This window comes from Centropristis striata, chromosome 15, assembly GCF_030273125.1.
Source record: "Centropristis striata isolate RG_2023a ecotype Rhode Island chromosome 15, C.striata_1.0, whole genome shotgun sequence".
In the NCBI taxonomy this organism is placed as follows: Eukaryota; Metazoa; Chordata; class Actinopteri; order Perciformes; family Serranidae; genus Centropristis; species Centropristis striata.
The window spans coordinates 18,767,076-18,787,246 of record NC_081531.1 but is presented as its reverse complement, the minus strand read 5'-3'; the positions used below and the strand labels follow the sequence as shown (position 1 = coordinate 18,787,246).

At 40.9% G+C, this 20,171-nt stretch overlaps 1 protein-coding gene across 3 annotated transcripts in view; it reads left to right on the top strand.

Annotated features, from left to right (window-relative positions):
* The window catches only part of sgcd (sarcoglycan, delta (dystrophin-associated glycoprotein)), a 327,671-nt gene that overhangs the window by 260,023 nt on the left and 47,477 nt on the right, over positions 1–20,171 (top strand). For all 3 annotated transcript variants that reach the window (XM_059352359.1, XM_059352358.1, XM_059352357.1), the window contains one exon: positions 400–519. In XM_059352359.1, the coding sequence (XP_059208342.1) occupies positions 400–519 (120 nt within the window). The remainder of the gene's footprint in view (positions 1–399; positions 520–20,171) is intronic.

The following is a 20,171-nucleotide window of genomic DNA, read 5'->3' as shown; positions in this document are numbered from 1 at the left end:
GTATTTTTTTCTCAAAGATTTGCCACTTTAATCTCGCAAATTTGCAACTTTTTTCTCAAAATATTTTCCCCTCTCCCCCAAGTCCGTATTTTTTTTCTTTTCATACTTGGCCCTAATACGCATACGTCATAGTTACATGATGTTATTTAGTAATGTTTTTATGATTGTTAAAAACATTTGGGATAATGTCAGTCCACAACCCAACAACACATAGTTCATATTTCTGCAGAAATGTTACATAGTGTACCTTTAAGCTAGCAGGTCCTGCAGGGCACCTTGAATATCTTCCACCTGGATGCATTTTAAATGTCAAATACTGATTTAATTCAGTAAAAAAAATCAGCTCCAGCTCAGTTGCTCCCCTTTGATGTCTCTTCTCCTTCTGTGTGTTCGGTTCAGGATCCAGTGGATTTAAAGCACGAGGCAAGATGTTTGAAGTCAAATCCACCTCTGGAAAGCTCCTCTTCTCCGCCGACGAGCAGGAGGTGGTTGTGGGCGCAGAGAGGCTCCGAGTGATGGGTGAGTGACGAGCTGACAGGAACGGAAACTGACCAGTTGTCAGGATCCAAAGTGTGTAATTACTGCAGATACTTAATGCTGATACTGCTGGCGTTATGACAGAGAATGTTTTGTTTTTCCGACCATAATTAAAACGCTCATAGATATCTGTTGCTGTGACTTTCGGTCTTGTTTGGTTGTGGTTGGTTTGCTATTGGCATCTTAATGTTGAATTCACTTTTTGGAAAAGCGAAAAGGCTTACTTTAGATTGTGAGGATATGAAAGACACATTTTCTCACCTTAATATTTTGGAAGCACGCATACACACACACACATACACACACACACACACACACACACACATATACACACACTGCACTTCTGTAAGTGAGCTGATGTGTCAAACTGACTGAAATAATGTAATGCTTATATTAGCATCATAAGCAGTGCGTAGCGCAGAGCAGGGTTCAGATCTGTGCAGGTAGTACTCGTGTATGAAAGAAGTAAGGTGACAGCTAGCAAGACAGGATGATTTTTTTAAAGCTTTTTTGTAAAAAAAAAATTGTTTAAGGCTTGGTGGAGAGAACGATGGTGTAGGGCCCAGGAAAGAGGAATTGACATGTAGACAAATAAGCTCATTTTTGGCAACAGGACAGAAAAAGGTGGCATGTAGTTCATGGGACAGGAAGTAAGAAGTGGCAAAGCAGTTCTGGATGCAATGGTCAGTCAGCCTATCTTTGACATCACTGGAAACTGAGGATAGTGGTCTTTTAGTTCACTGTAAAAACAGAAACAAAACATTTTCATAAGATGAAAGCAACAACAGAGATAATCATCCTGTAGATGTATAGCAAAGTCTGATAGGAAATATACAGTAGTCTGTCCACAGGATGGGTCTGTCCTCAACAAAATAAATTCTTAGTTGATTTTGGGGACTAAACGATTAGTTGATTTTATCAACCAATCCGTAGGAATAAGTTGCTCCGAAGAGAATCATGAAAAAGCACCACTTTAAATATTGACTAATGGACTAAAGAAATCCAGGGCTAGTTGACTTATTGACTAAGAGTGGGCACAGATGCCAGAACCCAACATGCTTGCCATTCAAGTTGTTTATATCATTGGAACATTGTTGCTTGTAGGCGATTGTTGTTTATTGTGTCAATTATTGTTTCCAGTGCTAAATTTGTATTCTTCATGTCAAAGAATATTTTCAGAGATTGTGCAGTGAATAAGAATGTGTAGTTTATTTGCAGCAGAATCTATATATGAAACATTGCCTGTTGTAATGGCAACATATGAGTCTCCATTTTCTAGACAGACATGGGTGTAAACTGCAACCTGGCTGGTTGGCAGAGACATGCAACTGCAAGGTGGTAGTTCTTGGGGTTTTTTTTCAATCACCCAACACTGAGTGACATCCTGTATCATCCTGCTTAGCTGAAGCTTTATGATGGTTACATTCAGTAAATATTCTGAATAGTCCATCAAATACAAACTGTTCTAGATGTTTTGTGCATTGTTTTGGAAATCAGGTTTTATTGTGAAGCATGAGGTTGTAGTTGTAGACCACCCAGCAGGTCAGTCATCCTGTTGTAGACTTAAAATGCGTCTTGTGTGATCAGATCACAAGTGGACAGATGAGACACATCACCATTAACATGTGTGTATCATGCATTTTAAGGGTCAAGCTGACCACTTGTGTTCAGATCTACATTTATCACGTTGGATAACAAAAACAACTCTAAACCGCTAATTGCTATCTTTCAAGGAATACCCTCGTAAATAGCCCAGAAACTATATGAGTCGTCAAGTTTTCTTTGGACTGAATCTTCTGCTCAAATTGAGATTTTACATCTGGTTTCACTTGCACCCCAACCACATTAATCACTGCTTCTGTCTTTTTTTTTTACCGTTGGTGCTCAGTCATCAAAATCACAAATCATCAAAATGTTTTGCACTTTGGCACATTTCTTGATTTCAGACATCATTGGGGTATCAGCCGTCAATGGCAAGATGTTGTCATTTTGATGCATTTCCACATTGCAAATTGCTTGAATTTGGCTTGTAGAATCAGTGTATGTGAATGTGGTTGCAGCAGGAGACCGTGGCAACAATAAGAAAGTTATAATTATCACCATGTTATTATTTCCAGTATATTAGGGAAACAGCAGACTGCTGGGGTTGAGAACATGAGAAAAAGCATTAAAGACCATTTTTCCAAACGTTAAACTCTCCGTATTAATTATGTTTAAAGAAATCAGCCGACCATGCTGCGCAAGGACAGATTTAATCATGGCTTATTTCTTATATTTTGTACACTCATACAGCAGGATAATTAAGAGGGAACTAAAATAACTTGTAGTGAACATAATTAAGATATAAAAAATTACAGAATCTGCTGGGTGTTAAGCCCAAGCCAACTTACACACACATACATACACACACACATACACACACACACACACACACACACACACAGTTTTCCTGAAGTTGTCTTTGATTTCATCTCCTCCTCATTTCTTTTCACATCATTTTCCTTCATCCCCCTCTCATTCTTTATTCCTCTAATTTCTTCCTTTACTCCCTCCCACTTAAAATAGTCTTTTCTTCCTCTCCTTCCTGTTTCCTCTCTCACATCATTCACCATTATACTTCCATCTGCCATCATTCACCATCACTCATCCATCCACCCACCCGTTCATCAATCCATCCATTCAATCTCATTAATAGATAAACACAAATTTGAAGTGTCTCCCTCTTGACTGGGCCCTACATTTCCACTTTAGGGCTCCCATGGGTGCACTCTCTCTCTCTCCCTATGACTCTCTTTCTCTGACACACACCTTTCAGAGCCCTCCGTGTGAGCAATTACTCTTCATCCTCATCTACATGCATTTACATCCTTTCCAGCCTCACTGAGTCAGAGTTCATTACTGTCACCCATCGCAGCAAAGTGCTCCCTGTAACAGAGGGAGACACAGATGGAGGGTGGTGATGAAGGGTGGGGAGGGACGAGTAAGGACAGGTAGTGTTGTGACTTGTTTTACAGAAGGGAGTTGTTTTTGACGCAGTATTTATTTCAAAGTCAAAACTATTGAAATATTCCGCCGTCACTGCCTATTTAAACTCAGAGTCAAACTTTAACATCCACAGTGTCCTGACATCAATAAACACAACAAGCTTATGTTTACCACACTATCTGCTGTGATCACTGTTATGTGATTTTCACAGTGTGGGTTCTCTTTGCAACTTCAAGCTGAAATAGCACAAAAGAGGTGTTTTAGAAGATTTCTTGGACGTCTGATCAGACAAACAGAAGCAGGAGACAACTTTAAGCAAGACTAACGGGACTAACAAGTTTTCTTAAAACAGACAAGTGATTAATTGTCTTAATTATAACACCTTATTATTCTCTGAGCCTTACCAGTAAAGGGAATAAAACTCCAAGCTTAGAATGCAAAGAGTCCATCCCCTGGGCACCATTTGTCACATTAGATTGTGATTTTCGTGGAGGTGACGAGATATATAAAACCTTATAATTAATGGGGTTAATAAGTTGATCCTGATTGGAGTGCTAAAAGAAAGATCTGGTAACCAAATGGAAATCCGGCCAGAATTTTTTTTGTTTGTTTGTTTGTTTGACAGACTTTGTCATGGAACAAAGTGTTTGTCAAGGTTAAGGGACAATAACCAATTACTTAGGGAATAGTCTTGCATATCAAGACCTTTCTCTACAATGGTGCAGAAAGGTCTGGCTGTTCTGCTGTAGGGGAGAAAACATTCCGGCTAACCAATCACAATCGTCTTGGGTGGCTCAAAGCCCAGGATGCAGCGATGGTGACACTGCGGAGATAGCGGAAGGGGAGAGAAGAAGCTGCATCAATCAATGGCAGGCTTATATTTACAGTCTACACCTGTTGGATCAGTCTACTTAGGGAAAGATCATGGCTTGGGTTAAAGTTAGGGAACCTTTATTAGCATGGGTAAAATAAAAGCTACTTAGGTTTTGAAACGATTTTGATAATGGTTGAAATAAAGCCCGTTGGAGGGCAGTGAATAGGATATTTGCACACATAATCAGTAAAAAAAAAAGTCAAGAAAGAGCTTCAGTCTGATCTCATCTTGGTTGTCCAATTCAGTCAATGCAGACTGGTCTCCCCTCAAAGCGACCCCACAGGTCATTTGTACAGGCAGGAAAATTCGACCCATATTTACGATTTAGATTTTCCTCTGTTGTCCTCTAGTGGCCATAATAATAATGAATAAAGGTGATGTGGAGTTTCAATGGCGGAATTTGCTCTCAGGGAAGAAGGGATGGTGGGTGAGTCAAACAAATATCAGTCTTTCACCCAGTGTCCCTTGTGAAAACAAAAAGTAAACAATGTGATTTAAAGATCACAAGCTTCCATGCCTCACGTTTTGTGCATCATGTATCAAGTAACTATGTTACTTCTCGTAGTCATGTCCTTGTAACGACTTCACTTACAGCATTTACATTCATACATTTACTGTTTAAACTGTCTTTTTGGCCCGAACCAAGATCAGTGGTTTTGTAACCTAAATTCAACGAAACTGCAGGCTTTTTTTACAACCGCTAACCCTAGCAAATAATAGCAGTCCAATGTGACTAACCAGATTAATCCAGGTTTTTAGTATATTTTTTATTGCTACATGGCAAACAAGGTACCAGTAGGTGCAGTAGATTCTCAGAAAACCAACAAGACCCAGCATTCGTGATATGCACGCTCATAAGGCTATGCAATTGGGCAATTAGTTGAAAGGGGTGTGTTCAAAAAAATAGCAGTGTCTGCCGTTGACTTTACAAACTCAAAACTATTTTGTACAAACTTTTTTTGTTTCTAGGATTTAGCAATCCTGTGAATTACTAAACTAATTTTTAGTTGTATGACCACAGTTTTTTATAACTGCTTCACATCTGTGTGTCATGGAGTCAACCAACTTGTGGCACCTTTCAGCTGTTATTCCACTCCAAGATTCTTTAACAACATTCCACAATTCATTTACATTTCTTGGTTTTGCTTCAGAAACAGCATTTTTGATGTCACCCCACAAGTTCTCAATTGGATTAAGGTCCGGGGATTGGGCTGACCACTCCATAACACAACATGACCTCTTCAAGTATTTTGACATATGCAAACTGATCTATGATCCCTGGTATGAGATAAATAGGCCCAACACCATAGTAAGAGAAACATGTCCATATCATGATGCTTGCACCACCATGCTTCACTGTCTTCACTGTGTGCTGTGGCTTGAATTCAGAGTTTGGGGGTCGTCTCACAAACTGTCTGCGGCCCTTGGACCCAAAAAGAACAATTTTACTCTCATCAGTCCACAAAATGTTCCTCCATTTCTCTTTAGGCCAGTTGATGTGTTCTTTGGCAACTTGTAACCTCTTCTGCACATGCCTTTTTTTTAACAGAGGGACTTTGCGGGGGATTCTTGTAAATAGATTAGCTTCACACAGACGTCTTCTAACTGTCACAGCACTTCCAGGTAACTCCAGACTGTCTTTGATCATCCTGGAGCTGATCATTGGCTGAGCCTTTACCATTCTGGTTATTCTTCCATCCATTTTGATGGTTGTCTTCCGTTTTCTGCCACGTGTCTCTGGTTTTGCTCTCCATTTTAAAGCATTGGAGATCATTTTAGCTGAACAGCCTATAATTGTTGAACAATGTCTTGAACGACCCATTTTCCTCAGGCTTTCAAAGAGAAATGCACACGTGTTTTTTCACAAAATTGAGGACCTCACTGATTGAATGTGTAGGGGTATCTGGTTATAGATACAAATTGCCTCCAGCAGGGGGCACCCTGGACGTAATGGGTGTCTGCTTATTTAGATCAATTTTGCTATCAGAAATTGACTAAATTAATATTCATACTTTAAATAAATTAAAGTCACTGTCGGGGCACCACCTCTTTACTTAGAAAGAGGAAAAATAGAAAATCATAGTAAAATTATCAATTTGGAACATTGATTATTAATTATGAATATAATTATAATCAAATTACCTTATTAATATTTAGTAACGGTTGAAGGAATTTTGGAGTTCTTTTCATAACAGAGGTTTAGCAAATCCAAAAATATATTTATTCTAAAACAAAGTAAAGCAAGCAAAACACACAACTAATCTAAAAGAGGGTGAAAGATTACGTGTAACAAAATGGCCGACCAAGGGCGGTCATTTAAGTAAATCAAAATGGCGGAAGCCCTTTTGTTCTTGGAGAACAATGGACCATGCGGCCTTGAAAGTCTATGTGTTGTAGGAAGCCAAATTGAAGTTTATTTTATGTGGTTTTAGTGTGTGAGCAAATCAAATGAGTTAGAGTTAATTTACATGTACAACTTAAAGTCTGTAGAGCAAAATTAATCATATAACTTCAGATGATCTGGCTACACAAAATATCACAACAAACATACTTAACAAACACACAACAGATCAACACCATTGATTTAAGTTTAACAAACTTGTTCTTGCTTGTACTAACTGCCCAGTACTATACCACATACAACATATAAAACATATGTATAGTAGTTGGATTTGTGATGATGACGTCATATTTTTAGCAATCTGACTAAACTGCATTTTAAACTGATTGCAGGTTTATCTGACTTCTTTTAATTAATACAATCATGAAATCAGGTTGTGCCCCCTGGAGACAGAGGTGACAGAACCAGAAAGCTTAAAGAGAAACAAAAAGTATTGAAATTATTATTTCATAACACTACAGTCATTTGTGGTAACAACACTAAAAACCCATCGGGAGAAAATGTAGGGAGAGAGTCAGAGCAGAAACAGAGAGAGAGAGAGCGCCAATGATTTGCCAGTTACTCCATTTATCTCCACAGCCGTTTGATGAGGCCGCTCAGGGCTACGAGGCTAATCAAACTTCTTGGCAGCCGCTGCCTCAGCAGACAGAGACGGCCCTTTGAGTTCCCAAAAGGTTTCTTGTGTGTAGCACCTGAGAGTGTACTCATGTCTCTGATTATTTTGTTAAAATGTGTCTGCATGTGTCTTTGTGTTTGAACTTGTTGAGAATTGTCTCATCTCTAAATAACACATTTTCAATATGGCCGCCAGTAAGGGACTTGAATCTCCACTTCAAAAACAACAATTTCCTCTTTTTGTATACTTCACTGTAGCCAGACTAATCAAAATCTCCTGTGTTTAATTGCGTTTCAATACCAAACAAGAATTTAGGCAAAAAGGTACAAGCCAAAGTCGAAGACTATTTTATTCAAGTCAGGAAGTGTTTGATTAAAGGTTGAGACACATGAAACATTTTACCAACAGTTTCATGTTAGTTGTTCATTCTTCCCAATTCCATATTTAGATTCTATATTTGGTGTGCAAATAAAATATTGGTTTGTTTTAGAGGTATATGAACATGGCACATCTCTGACATCCACAGGTACCAACACTAAAAATGTGTTTAAATGCATGATATGTGTAACATCCAGATATTTATCTGTGCATGTGATTCTGTCTGTCCAACACAGCAGCTGTTAGAGTGCTGATTAGACTTGAGGCCAAGCTTCTATCTGTTCCCTCATCCCTTTGACGTATGAAGGGACTGTAGAGGCTTATAAAGCTGCCACATGTCATTACCAAGTCCTTCCTTCTACACCAATAAAATGCATAATTATACCCTGCATATAACTTTAACTGGCCTGACTGAGGTCATTGGAAATCCATGATACTGCTATCATTGGCTTCATTATGGCTTCTACAGCTATTTACAGTCCGGTCAGACACGCTGACTCACTCCCAGCAGACACGCAGTAAATGAGAACACAAACAGGGGGGATATGATGATCGGCTGGGTCAAGTCAGAGTTAAAATATTTTTTTATGGTTTGTTTTGGCCTATTTTGGCAGCAGATAATTTTAAATGTGCAAAGAGTTGTAGCACATTGATGTTTACAGAGTTTTTACACGTTTTGTGTCTTTTTCTTTCAAAGAATATTGCTTATGAATGCGGTATTAAGCTAAAAAAATATATATTCTAAAAGACTGAAAAGTGGCAGCTCCTGCTTGTTATCAATAATGTTCATGAGATGATCTCTCAGTAACTTCAAATGTCAGCTGATATTAGATAAATGGGGCCATGAGCCAGACTTTAGACATAATGAGGTCAGAGGTCCTTGCCACCAGCCAAAACATAGGAAAATATAATATTCAATTGTCTTTCTGAACCTATTCATCCAGAACTTGGAGGCAGTTTTGTTTAAAAAAAAATGTAAATCCTCATAAAGGACAGTATCCACAAATGTTGACTTTATGCATCTGCTCTGTACAATCTATATGAGCCTGGTACAGTAGCAGAGGTTTGTAAGTCACTGGGTCAGCTCTGTGTATTTCCCTTCAAGCTGCAGTCGCTCAAACCGGCATCGAATCCAACTCCAGTTCCAAAATAAGCACTGCTCACTCATGCGATGTGTTCCTGCTGTTTTCCCCTCAGCACCCAGGAGGAAAGTGCTGAGCAGCCGACTGGACTGATAAATACAGTATACAGCTTATAGCAAGGAGTGGACAAGGCCAGAGGTATTTAAACTTTTACAGGCCGAGAGCCCAGAGGGAGAAATCCAGGAGTCACCTTGGTGCTCAGGATCAGAGTCATATTAACATCCCTGCTTTCGAGAGAACCAGCAGGAGGAAGGCAGGTGGTGACTTCTGCAACACAGAATTATTCAGGCTGTTGTCATTCACTGTTTGTCGTTTTACCTACAAGAAGTAATAACCTCTAATTCCTAGATAACCCACGTAATTATAAGCCCAACAGTGCTGCTTATTCCATTTATTCCTTTCCTCCCATAGTATAATGGGGCACAGTATAAAATGCTAGAAAGGCCGTTAAGGACGGGTGGGTTTGGTGGTGGGTGGTTGAATGAGTTCTACAAACCTTTGATGCCAAAGTCAAGTCCAGTTAAAAGTAAAATTTGGGGTTGTTAACCTGGAAATTAAATTTGGTAGATGAATAGGTCGCATCAAACATCACTATGTATACCACCTATGTAACTTCATCCAGTAGTTACTAGGTGTGAATTACCGGCCTCATGATACGATTTTATCGGGATACTTGAGTCACGATACGATATTATTGCAGTTTAAGCATTTTGCGATTTGGTGAGTATTGCGGTACAATAACGGGATTTAACGGTTTAACTACATTTTGTGTCCACAAATTTAAATTCGGTCAAGAACTGTTTTGTCTATTCATCTCACCTCAGTTGTTTTATTTCTGAGTCACTGAACTGAACTGATATCAACTGATATCTGAAAAGTTGCTAAACTTAGCAACAAAGTTGGGAACACTGCTTTGCCGGTGGGCAAATCGCAGATCCCTCAAAATTAAGGAAATCGGTGCTGATCAATCGGTGCACCCCTATTAAAAACCCTAACTTTGCAGCGTTATTTCAACAACTTCCCGAACGAAATGTTGATGCTTATAGATTCCTTAGATTGTCTAGTTTCATATGGTACCAGTATCTCAAGTATTCCTCAAAGTCAGCCCACTACGGCTCAAATGCCCTTAACCAAGTAGTTTCGATGCCTAAACCAAATACTTTGGTTTAACATGGACTAAATTGGCTGCTTTCAGGGCTTTGTAGGGGCTAAAACATGTCTCAGATGAGTTCTGGGTCGTTGTTCCGGCGTAGTAAACTCATTACTTGTACACAACATTGATGTTTTGGATGTGAGTTGTCTGAACATAATCAAAATAAATGTCAACAGTTCTATAGCCAGACGTGCATTATGCAAATGTTGCAGAAATGTTTAACATGACCATTATGTTTCCTCTGAAATAAATTAGCTAGTGTAAATGACTTTCAGAAGAATGTAATTTGAAGACACGGTTGACTCACCCCAACAGGGACATTTGCCATCTGACGGGCTGAAACAGTACGTGTAATTCTAACCTTTAGGTAATAAACTAATTGGCCTGAGTTTGGAGTTGTGAAGCGTTTAAGATTAAATGCTTTTGTGGGTGTGAGCTTATGTGATCCTGTTTGGAAAGCACATCATGTCCCACCTCGTATTGTTTTGTATGTATCAAGAATCTTTTTTTATGCCTTGCATTTTGCTCTCTTTCACCCACACATGTAGGCACCCACATCCAACACCTTGCATTGCCTTCATCATAATGAAACCCTTATTTTCAAAAATGATCCATGAGTTTCCAAGGGCCACCTGGCATAATTGCATTACCTACCACTGTTTTATTTTATTTCCTTTTTTTGTTGTAATTATGATGAAACCCTTTTCATTACCCTCAATTATGTTCCACTGACTCACTGAAGTCAGGGCTTGATCAGAATGAATTCCACCCTAGGCAACAGTACAGAACAGACTGTAGGTGAAAGAAGTGAGGAGAGCTAAGTGAAGACAGGAATAAAGGTGTAGAGAGAAAGGTAATTGCTAGAGAGCCTTTACCTCCTTCCTCTGTATGAGACGTGTTATCAGCAGCTGGTCTGCTTTGATGGACTCACTTAGTAATTACCACTCCACATTATGGCACTCGGCCTCTTTCATATTCTGCATGGGCAAATCAAGGATGGCTGGATGATTACAGAAAAGCATTGTTAAAGAAAAAGTTCTTTCTTTTCTACTTTCATATATGTAGCGCTGTGCTGTAGAGACTTCATCTTCACTGGTAGTCTAAGATGAGAGTCAGGCAGCTCTTTGGTGAAAATCGTGATCAATGAAAAATCCATGTTTAAATTTGGCCACATTTACAACCTCAATACACATTTAGCTGCAGGGTGTTACTCATCAAGATATCAAAAACACTCATAGAAAACTATCTGAAAGAAAACATCAATGCTTGACTGTGATCTATGTCACCTACAATTATTCACTATAAGCATATAGAGCTTTAGTAGATGGAAAAATAAGTCAGTTAAAGATAAATTGCATTTAAATAACCAAACAAATAAGAAAATACATTGTCCCCTGCGTCTTTTCTTCATCTGCTTGAAATTAACTTATTGGATCTCTATTTTTTAAAGTACAGTCCACTCGAACACCGTTATGAGTCACGGCATTCAAATAAATGAGGACAATTGAAAACCCCTTTCAGACTGTCGTTTCAAGCTGCAATATTTACACCTCTATGTTGTTTAGCCTTCGATCTGAACATGGCAGAGGTGTAATGGGTGTACAGCCTTCGAAGGTAGTAACAGAGCCATGAAAGTGGCAAGACTGTTCGATCAATGTGAACTGGCAGAGCCGGCAAGACGGAAACAACGAGTTCTCCAACCTAAACGACAGAGAGGTTGTGTGTCAGTACTACCCATTACGATACTTATGTACGTATCGCGGAAAAATAGCACACAGACTTCACTATACTCACAAGTATGGTTCACGGTTGTAAAAAAGGCTGCATTTTCTGTGAATTTATGTTATACAACCACTGGTCTAGGTTTAGGGCAAAAAACCTCCTGGTAAAGCATTATAAAAGACTGTGAAAACAATGAATAAATGTACGTAAATGCCGGGAGTGAAGTAGTTGAAAGGGTTGCATGACTACCTTGAGTTCATAAAAAACATAACTAAAGTTAAAAATCATTTACTTTTGATTTCATACAGGACACGAACCCCGCTCTCCGAGGTGAAAATCTGCCGTTTGTTCAAACCATGGATTATTAGCATAAATAATGGACGTAGTCACCGTGACGTCACCCATTGGTTTGTGGACTGCCCGTTGGAAGCCTCGAGTTCAGCGTTACACTCGTCGCCATCTTGTGTCGCCATCTTGTTTCCAATACGGGGAGCAGACCATATTTTGACTCTGGAGGAGCGAGAGGGATCTGACGACACTGACTACACGCCTCCTTACTCTACTCTACTCTACCTGCTAACTCTTCTCTGCTAATTCATGTTAGCATAACTGGGATGTTCATTTTTGCAAAAAACAAAATTTACATTACTTACCTAAGAAAAATGAACAGCGACTACTTGGAGTGTCTATTAGTCCAACCAAACGCTTAACAAGACATTTTTACTGAACAATATGTTCAAATAAGCTGTCATTAAGTGAAAATACAGTGTGAAAGGGTCAAAGTTATGAGACCAAACCGGTACACATACTTTTTTCTTTTTTAACTTTATTGACACGTTGCTGTGGATACACATTGCTTTTCTTGTCTCCTGATGACGGCTCGCCTTGTAAGCCACCTGTCAATCAAAGATAACCATGCGCCAAATCATACTATTCTTTATATTCTGTTTTCTTCTAAATTGGGCCATAAAGTATTAACATCAAATTGTCTTGAAGATTTCTTACTAGCGATTCAGACCATAGTGTTGGCCTAAAAAAAAATCCTGAGGTAATAAATCAAGTGAGAAGTTTTCTCATTTTTTATTGAAATGGATTGACACAAATACTTCTGTCAGCAACCCTGTTTAGGAGAATGTTTAGAATATTTAGGTAGAATGCAGCTAAAGGCACTTCCTGGTTTTCCTCACAGCTCAGACCCGAAGGTTGCTGCCTGGTTCAAACACCAATATTACAACGTTAGGGAATCAGTATGTCCTAAAGCGAAATGCTGGCAGAGCTTATGGCACCTTAGCAGGAACTTTTGTGGAAACGCAGTCTGAAAGGTTTTCAGAAGCCAGCTGACAGCCAAAAAGCCTCCATACCAAATCTATATCAATGTCAAATGTTTAAAGGGACACAACCAATTCTACAGGTCAGTTTAGTACCGCTGAGCCTGTGAAAACGTTGTTAAGTTATAAGTCTCAGAAAATGAACCTAATGAATCAGCGATGATGTCACAGTGATGCCATTAATTTGTGACAGAAATCCATTTTTAAAATGGTGGGGCACTGGTATATGAAAGACATTGGTGTTTATCAGGCAGGAGCATCTAACTAAAATAAGTTCAAGTTGCATTATGGGAAGTCGAGAGAAGTTGGAGTTTTAACCCATACTCAGAACTAAAGGTCAGGATAGCTCAGCCATGTTTACATCAACTAATGTTTTAATCTAAAAGTTAAAAGAAAATCACAACTTGAATCAAATCCTCCCCCTCTAAGGTCCAGGACATCCTGCCAAATCCAGGCAGCAGCAGTTCAGCTTACATGTGGGACTGAGGCAACATCTGCATCTCCCACTCTGGGCCTTCACAGACTGGTGTGAGGATGATCTGCTGAAAGTGGGATCAGAGTCAGAGTTTCAGATAGCAGATGGAGGAGACTATGCCAATCTCGTAACTCTTTAACACCCTCTTTGTATAATGTAACACTCCAAACTGGAAAAAAGGGAATAAAACCTTCAACTTGAGAGAGAGAGAGAGAGAGAGAGAGAGAGAGATATCCCCTGGTTGAAATGTGTGGATATAACTAATAGCAAAGTCTTCCTATGAATATTTCTGGCCTAATTTGGACCTCAATGCAAAATCTTCTCATTCAAACCACTCGCAGAACACCTGGGCCTTCAGATAATGTTGTATGTTTCTGTAGGTCATTTCATTAATGCTGCAAAAAAATGTTAAACCCTAATAGTTAAAAGTACAGTGCCAAATCATCACAACCAAATATGTCATTTAATAGTTTATTGGTTGTACACCCAGAATCCTCTTCACTTAAACTTTCCACCAGGTTCCCACCACCTTTGTTAATTCTGCACTCTACCGCCTCATCTTCGACTGGTAAGAAAACTAAGGCCAAATTAATAAGCTCTGGGGTCAAATCTATGAACTGTAAGGGAAAAAAATGTGAACATCCATCAATGGAGCCCAGAACTTAAATTGGTGCAATCATTATGGTCATGACCTCCCAAAGTAAAATCTAACAAGAAGACTCTGAAAAAAACACATCATAAGAACATCCATCCTTAAGGGAGAAAGACAGGAAACTTGAGAAAGTTAATTGAAAAGTTTTAAAGAGCATCAGCTTACAAACAAAACTCCCTCTCTTGCTCTGTTTTTTTTTTCTCTACAGTTGAGCTCTGGGATTATTTTAACTGTACCTTTGACCCCAGCTTTCTTTCCTTCAGGCTCTGATTTATTCTCTGTCATTACTAAAACAGCTCCAACCTTCAGCGGCTCTGAGTAAAGCGATCCCACAGCTTGCACCAGACTCTTGATCACAGGGTCATGGACGAAAAGGGCTGGGAGATCATCCACCCTTTGCACACTCTCTCCGGGAGGTCTGACCCGCAATTCCTCGGCTGTTTTGTAATGAGGGAAGTCTGTTTATGTTTTGATGTTTTCATCCCATCTGCTCAGAAGGAGCTGGTATTATTCCACCCCTGTCTTCACCCTGTGGACCCTCAGTAGCCTGAAGCTAACCTTGCATCAGCCTTTTGGCTCCAGGGTCGCATTGGATGTTAGGAGGCCTCTGCTGAATTATTTGCCTTTGGGAGAATGCTTTTTCTCAGAACTGTCTGTGAGGAGTTTTAATGCGTTTCTTCTTTCTGTTTTTTTTAAGTGCTGGACCATTTTTCAGTGAAGACAGACAGGAAAGATGAGACAAAAACAGAAGGTGATAACATGCTGCAAAGATCGCAGGACAATTTTTGAACCCAGGAAGTGAAATTGAGCCAATTGAGCCAATTGAGCTCCTTGAGAAATTGCCTTTTTTTGCCATGAATTGAGCATCCCAGGAGCCATCCACCTAGGGGTTGTGCTGTTTCTAACTGAGTTTGGTTTGACTGGGGCCACGGTACCAATACCAAAGTAACACTTACTTAATAAATGGTTAACTTTGAGAAACAACCTTTTTTTGTCAATTAACAAATCAAATAAATCTTCTCTAATGTTCTCTAAAAACAAGCACCCACTGTGATTTTGGGCTTTCCCAAAGAAAAGTTGACCGACGAAAATATCTTCAGCCTTGATACTAAAATTGTGATCCTGCATTTCATTGTGATAGAAGTTTAAAAAAAACACACAACAAAAATGCAGCAAGAAATGGGTTGCTGATCAAGGACATTGCTAAAGCCACAACCCAGACATATTCTTCTCCTCCTCCTAGTCTTCGGACCAATATCAGTGAGTTCTTACACTCACATTCCATCAAAAAGAAACCCAACTAGACATACAAATATTACTTTAAAATAAATTAACTTCACTTTCAATGCTAAGAAAGGTTTTGTATGACTTGGGGATCCATAACACATTGTGAGTGGCAGCTCTGAGGCTACAAGTTTCATACTTCAGTCACTGCAGGCACATACTGTATTTTTAGACCTTCATTTAATAAAATCCTCTCTTGTGTCAAGAATGAACCTTTTTGTTGCATTAAAGTCTTATTTTTAGCACTTCTGACAGTTCCAATGATGACAGTATTATATATAGCCTTTATGGTGTCTATGGCGTCTATTACTATTACGGTGTCTATTACTTTATCAGGTTCATTTTGCAGAAGAACTGAGCTTTGTCAAGATATCTTAACTATTTGAGGGCCTGTATCAAACAGATTGGTCTGTGGTAAACCTCAACTAAAGGTTCAGCACTTGAGAAAATACCTACCTTCACATGAAAGTACCTGGGTGATCTTCATGTTTATGTTCCATCAAACCTCTTCCAGGCTCTGTCATATATCCACCCCGAAAGCTTCAGTCTCAGACTTTTATTTCCAGCCCTCCTTGCCTCAGAGTGGGCACCGTTAAGCCGTAATAAGACCATAAAAGACACCTCAGAGTTATTGCGTAAGGGGACGTCACAGCAGAGAATTTATTCAAGGCAAGACAGAGGCAGCCTACATTTCATGGTTTTATCTGGAGTGAATGGGAAATGTGCTTGTGTGCGAGCAGCCATTGGATTCCTGTCAGTTGACCACGTTAAGGAGATGATGAAGAATCCATTAAACCCCAGTGACTGCAGCTACTACTGATGTGTGTGTGTGTGTGTGTGTGTGTGTGTGTGTGAAAGAGATACAACTGCTCATCTCTACAAGCGAACCAATAAAATAAATGGCAAACTGACGAGACACTTGTAAAATCAATGTGAGTTTTGGAGATGTAAGTACATTGAAGGATGTTTGTTGAATTTCAGTGTCAGTAGTGACAGTAACACTGAAAAATATAACTTGGTCTAGGTGTCCTTCAGCTTGTTGAATGCACATCCACAGATAACTGAACATGTGCGAAGGTCATTCTTGAGTTTGACATTTTATTCCAGTTATCACACGATTTAATGTGCATTATTAGCGATTATCATTCCGATAACAAAGGTGAGAAGGTGCCAGTACCACCTTCTAGCAGGTTCAGAAGGATGTTATAAGCCCATTCAATGGGTTGTCACTGAAAATTCTGCTATTTTTGTTCCATTTCATAAACCTTCGAACCCCAGAAAGTAAGTTTTCTTTCAAGTTTTCTTTCAAGAAACTGTATCAATAGTTTAATACAGTTCTGATGATCGGTCGCAAATGTTTCCGTTCGAAAAAATAACAAAAAACAAAGCTTAAAATTGTGATGTTTTTGTCAAAATCACTTTATTCTACATGTCTCATCTAAAACATTGCAAAAGATAAACTGGTTGGAATAACTAGATAATGTTAAAAAGATTAAATTCTGTGCTTCTCAGTGCAACTGGGAAGTAATGATTGATTCAGCTGATACGAACGGTGTCTGAGCTCCACACCCTATCTCTAAGGCTCAGCCACCCTACGGAGGAAGCTCATTTCAGCCGCTTGTATCCACGATCACAGGGTGAGTGTTGGAATGTTGATGGACCAGTAAATCGAGAGCTTTGCCTTTCGGCTCAGCTCCTTCTTCACCACGACGGTCCAGTACAACGCCCGCATCACTGCAGGCGCTGCACCAAACCGCCTGTCCATCTCACGCTCCGTTCTACCCTCACTCATCAACAAGACCCCGGGATACTTGAACTCCTTCGCTTGAGGCAGTACCTCTCTCCCCACCCCTAGGGGGCTGCCCACCGTTTTCCGGCAGAGAACCACGGCCTCAGACTTGGAGGTGCTGACTCTCATTCCAACTGCTTCGCACTCGGCTGCAAACTGCCCCAATGAGTGCTGGAGCTCCCAGTCTGATGAAGCCAAAAGAACCACATCATCTGCAAAAAGCAGAGATGCAATTCTTAGGTCACCAAACCGAATCCCTTCCTCCCCCCGGCTGCGCCTTGAGATCCTGTCCATGAAAACCACAAACAGAATCGGAAACAAGGGGCAACCCTGGTGGAGGCCAACACCCACTGGGAACATGTTTGATGTTGTGCTGAGTATGCGGACACTGCTCTCACTTTGGTTATATAGGGACCGGATAGCTCGTAGCAACGAGCCCGGTACCCCATATTCCCGCAGTACCCCCCACAAGACTCCCCGAGGGATACGGTTATAAGCCTTCTCCAAGTCCACAAAACACATGTAGACTGGATGAGCAAACTCCCATGACCCCTCCAGAAGTCTCGCAAGGGTAAAGAGCTGGTCCGTTGTTCCACGGCCAGGATGGAAGCCGCATTGTTCCTCCTGAATCTGAGGTTCGACAATCGTCCAGAGCCTCCTTTCCAGAACCCTGTAGTAGACTTTTTCGGGGAGGCTGAGCAGTGTGATTCCACGGTAATTGGAACACACCCTCCGGTCCCCCTTTTTTTAAAAATGGGAACCACCACCCCAGTCTGCCACTCCACTAGCACTGTCCCAGACCTCCACGCGACACTGAAGAGGCGTGTCAACCATGACAGCCCAACAGTGTCCAGAGCCTTCAGCTTTACAGGGCCACCCAGAGACTCCAAGAAGGCCGGGTACTCTGAGCTGCTGTTTGATGCATAAGCACAGACAACAGTCAGAGACCTTCTCGTTCTTCGGGGAGAACTCCAACACAGCGCCGCTCAGCTGGGGGCTAGTGAGTATCCCCACACCCGCCCGGTGTTCCACCTCCCCAGAGCCAGCCATTAAAACCGGGGGTCAGCACGCCCAGGTACCCGCCCAGCTCACACTGCATCCGACCCCTATGCCCTACTCTGCGGGAGGTGGGCCCACAGGTCAGCGGATCCATGTGGCTTTTTCAGGCTGAGCCCGGCCAGGCCCCATGGACAAAAGCCCGGCCACCATACGCTCGCCTGCGTGCTCCCCTCCCGGGTCTGGCTCCAGGAGGGGGTACACCGCTGTTCTTGAATCCGCTTCATAGGGGTCTTTTGAATCACTCTTAATCTGGCCCCGCCCCTACATGCATGTAAAAGCCAAAAAGTGAAGTTATTAAGGGGACAATGTGAGTGGAGTGCTATATAAGTGCACTCCACTCCATTACCAGAAATGACATTATTACATTGGTCACGTAAAAACGTTTTGCACAGAAGTGAAGTGAAATTACTTCAAATAACTTTGTTGAATAATGTTTTTATATGGGAAACAAACCTCGGCCTCCTGGGTGAATGTTCTGGTTTTGTGTCCACCTCACAAAACCACCTCAACTTCCACCAACCCTAAGAGGGACTTTATTCGCTTTCATCTGTCTTTAGAAACCTAAAAAGAAAAAGTCTTCCTTCATATATGTATAGACGCATTTGTACATGTGTTTGTGTCCCTCACACCTGACTGGCTCCGGGGTTTGAGGACATTTCCCACAGCCTTGTTTCATGGCTGACATAAATCCAGGTGCCAGCGGTCATGAAGCCAGATTAGATTGTAAGCGTGACGGAGGAAAGGCGCTTTCTCCTCCCCTGTGCTCCGGGCGTCGGCAGCTGGCACCGTCCCTGACAAACGAGGCGAGTTTCTAGAGCCCTGGTGAAGCCGTTTGCAAAGATCACGGCTGGCATTGTTTGTTTTCCTAAAGCAGTTATATGTCAATGACAGGCAGTCGGCATCCTATAGGCTGTAGAGGAGTGTAATGTGCTCTCTGTCTTTATACCCCCAACACGTAATAGGCCATCTGTGTGAGAGAGAAGGCGAGTGCAGTTAGTGCTAATGTAGTCATAACATCTAGCATGGAAGCATAACCGACAGCCATGATGCCATTCTTTCAACACTGATGCTTTACTCTAAGGTGACTTTCACAGTCATCTGAGATCTGTCCAAAGAGGAAGAAAGGTAAAGGTGGGAAAATAATGTGGGTGTTATTTTGTTGTTATGCACAATGGACAATCCCAGGACTGACAGGTCAAGGACTGAAGTGCCCTTGAGCAAGGCACCCCACCCACCCACTGCTCCCCGGGCACAGAAATGTACTGCCCACTGCTCCTAAACATTGTGTGTTTACTGGTGTGTGAAGGATGGGTGAAATGCAGAGGACAAATTCACTGCTCGCTGTGTGTGCAAAACAAAATCTTAATCTTAAATGTAAGACTTTCCCTTATATTTGTAATGATGTTTTGGGTCTAGGGGAAAGTTACACAGCTAGAGATCGTCACACAATACAGGCTCACCACACACACACATGCGGCCAATGTGTACATCGCTACCTGTCTTTATAGTTGGAACACTGTGTTGAGTAAACAGACTGCACAAAAAGTCTGAACACACCTTTTTGTGACACTCTCCACCACCATTATCATTGTTTCCTTTCAAAAAGTGGTATTCATCCAAGCCCCCAGGACCATTGCTGGACTGTGGAGTAATTTTGGCATAGTGGCCATACTCACACTGACCCAGAAAGCCTTTATCCCTACACACAACAAAAACAAAAAAAAGCTGCTGTAAAATAGTAAAAATCAATTTCCCATCACCCCTTTTTGCATCTAC